Raw genomic sequence first — 3192 nt, 5'->3', positions numbered from 1 at the left:
TGGAGTCCCCTACTTCTCTGCCATCTTTCCTGTGCATCCAGACTCAGTATTTTAGCTCCTAGACTTGAAAATCTAAATCCTTTTTGGAAAAAAATCAATGCCTTCCTGACATAAATGATATCAAGAAAGGTGATCTCGTGCTCGCTTCGGCAGCACATATACTAAAAAAAAGAAAGGTGATCTCATTTTGATAGTTTTTAAAATTCAAATTTTAGTAAGTCAACATGTAGTACACCAGTTTACAAAAATGTTGCTTTGTTTTATATGTATAATTCTTGTATCAAGGACCTACTTTTTATATAGTTAAACACATTGATGTAACTCAGCTTCTAAGAATTTTAACTATGCATAATATAAGACGAGACACTAACATAAATTACAAATTACGTGAATACTGTCCTTTTTTCACTTATGTTGGTATCATGTGGTACAAAGACACAGTTATCATATCCTTGCAATTGATCAAAATATTTATTATCCTAATGAATCAATAATAAATATGGGGGTACTTATTTTGAAAACTTTGAAAAAGAATAATTTGGAAAAAGTTGAAATTAATTTTATGTCCAAGTCAATTGCTTTAAATGGCAGATGAAAGACTTAAAAATATTTTATCATTATCATCCATGTACTTATCAATAAAAATGCAATTGAAATAGACCATTGCAAATGATAAAAAACTGTTATCTCTTTCTTCATTTACAGTGTCACTCCTGTTTAAAATCATGAACATCTGGAACACCACCTCAGATTTCATTCTTCTAGGACTCTTTAACCACACAAAAGCCCATCTGTTTCTCTTTGTGATGGTTCTGACAATTGCCTTCACCTCCCTCATAGGCAATGCACTCATGGTTTTCCTGATTCAACAGGATACTCGTCTCCACACGCCCATGTACTTCCTACTGAGCCAACTCTCCCTCATGGACATGATGCTGGTCTTTACCATTGTGCCCCAAATGGCAGCTAACTACTTGACTAGCAAGAAGTCTATCTCCCCTGCTGGCTGTGGGTTACAGATCTTCTTCCTCCTCACTTTGGGTGGGGGTGAGTGCTTCCTCTTAGCAGCCATGTCCTATGACCGCTATGTGGCTGTTTGCCACCCACTGAGATACCCCATTCTCATGAGCTGGAAATTATGCCTGAGAATGACTATGGGGTCTTGGTTCCTGGGGGCAGCTGATGGGCTCATGCAGGCTGCTGCTACCCTGAGCTTCCCATTTTGCGATGCACATGAAATCAATCATTTCTTCTGTGAGGCCCCTACTCTGGTGCGTTTGGCTTGTGCCGACACATTTGTTTTTGAGTATGTGATGTACAGCTGCTGTGTATTAATGCTCCTGGTCCCATTTTCTCTTATACTGATTTCCTATAGTTTCATCTTAGCTGCAGTTCTCCAGATGAATTCTAGAGAAGCTCGCAAGAAGACATTTGCCACCTGTTCTTCCCACCTCTCTGTGGTGGGACTCTTTTATGGAGCTGCCATTTTTAACTATATGCAACCCAAATCTTACAGGTCAGCTAATAGTGATAAAGTGGTGTCAGCCTTCTATACGATATTCACTCCTTTGTTGAACCCCCTCATCTACAGTATGAGGAACACTGAAGTCAAGGGAGTCCTGAGAAAGTGTATGGGTCAGTGTGCTGCCTTATGTCATGACTAAGACCACATTGATTTGCTCCTGATTTAAAGGCTGTATAAAGTGACTCTGTGGGATTTCCTAGAGAAAAGTTATATATCTGTTATATCTGTTACTATTTTATAATGAAATGAAGACAAAGCTTCATAGTTTGGATATTTTCTTAGGTTGTCATTATCACATCCAAATGGATTGTTAAAATTTTGTTGATACAGATCATTAAAATGTTTTTACAGCACACCATACAATAAGTATTTGTTCAAAGAATGAACTAAGTAGTCAAACAATATTCAATGTCAGTTGTAGTTTCTTTTTAATTGTGGTATATCTTAAAACACCAGAATACTCAAAACACATTGCTCAACCAATTTCAATAATGTGGAGTTGTAACTTACCCACTAACTAAATGGGCATTTTTTATATCATGTGTCTTTTTCTCAACTTAATATGTTCTTAAAGATGCTGCCAGGATTTTATATTTGTCATCAGTTTGCATTTTTTTGTTCCTAAATAATATTCCCATCTCTGAATCTAACAGTTTTTGTTTACTTACTACTTTGAGGATGAACATGTGGGATATTTTCAGTCTGGAACTATTATTACAAAAATAGGTTTAAATTCCTTCTTGTGATCACATGTTTTAATTTCATTTGTTGGATGCATGACTAATTTTTAGTAAACAGTTCAATATGTTTGTTCAATATTATATGCCTATCAGCAAGTCACAGGAGTACCACTTGCTCCGATTGGCAGCAATTGTGGGTAACACCAACCTTTTTCACTTTAGCAGCACTAGTGTGGGTATACTAACTCATTTTATTTATATTTTGCATTTCCATGATGATTAGGGTTTCCAAGGACTTTTTCATTACCTCATTGTCTGTGTGGATGTTTTCCTTTGTGAAAGATGACTTTTCATTTTTAGTGGGAAAAACAAATATGTAGATTCTTCAAATGCAAAAACAACTGGTGATTTTGTAGGAAACAGTATATGACATTCATAGGATTATTTGGAACTTTTTTTAAAAATAAAGTTTAATTTGGATAACTTTTTAATACATTTTTCGGACATTTCTGCTTTTATTCAATTATCAAATGTTACTTATTTCATTAAAATTCAGATTTATGCAATTCTTCTCATCTTCAATGTCCATTGAGCTAGAATTATAAGTTTGTTTGCTTTAATTATGCATCATCACGTATTTCAATTCCAGTGGTGGTATCATGCCTTGAAAATCTCATATATTTTCCTATAGTATGCAATTTTTTTGTTTTTATTCTCATTTTTTTTTTCTTTCAAAGTTTTCTGATCTAATGCTATCAAGGACTTCTATAATATTAATTAATTAATAATTTTCTATTTTTTTATTTTTTAAATTTTTATTTATTGATTTTTTTCAGCATAACAGTATTAATTGTTTTTGCACAACACCTAGTTCTCCATGCAATACATGCCTTCCCTATTGCTCACCACCTGGTTCTCCCATCCTCCCACCCCCCCCCCCCGAACATTCAAAACCCTCAGGTTCTTTTTCAGGGTCCAAGACTCTCA

The 3192-nt window shown here is 34.9% G+C and overlaps 1 protein-coding gene across 1 annotated transcript; it reads left to right on the top strand.

Moving 5' to 3' along the window:
* Window positions 1-683: 683 nt before the first annotated feature.
* LOC123936585 (olfactory receptor 2T33-like) lies at window positions 684-1664 on the top strand. Its single transcript, XM_045997024.1, has one exon. It carries the CDS (start codon window positions 726-728, stop codon window positions 1662-1664), a length of 939 nt encoding a protein of 312 aa, XP_045852980.1. The 5' UTR covers window positions 684-725.
* Window positions 1665-3192: the final 1528 nt, after the last annotated feature.

This window comes from Meles meles, unplaced genomic scaffold, assembly GCF_922984935.1.
Source record: "Meles meles unplaced genomic scaffold, mMelMel3.1 paternal haplotype, whole genome shotgun sequence".
Lineage (NCBI taxonomy): Eukaryota > Metazoa > Chordata > Mammalia > Carnivora > Mustelidae > Meles > Meles meles.
This window is presented reverse-complemented; position numbering and strand designations above follow the sequence as displayed.

Bases quoted from the DNA above. Each gene is read 5' to 3' on its own strand.
- LOC123936585 (XM_045997024.1), top strand. From the start codon at position 726: ATGAACATCTGGAACACCACCTCAGATTTCATTCTTCTAGGACTCTTT.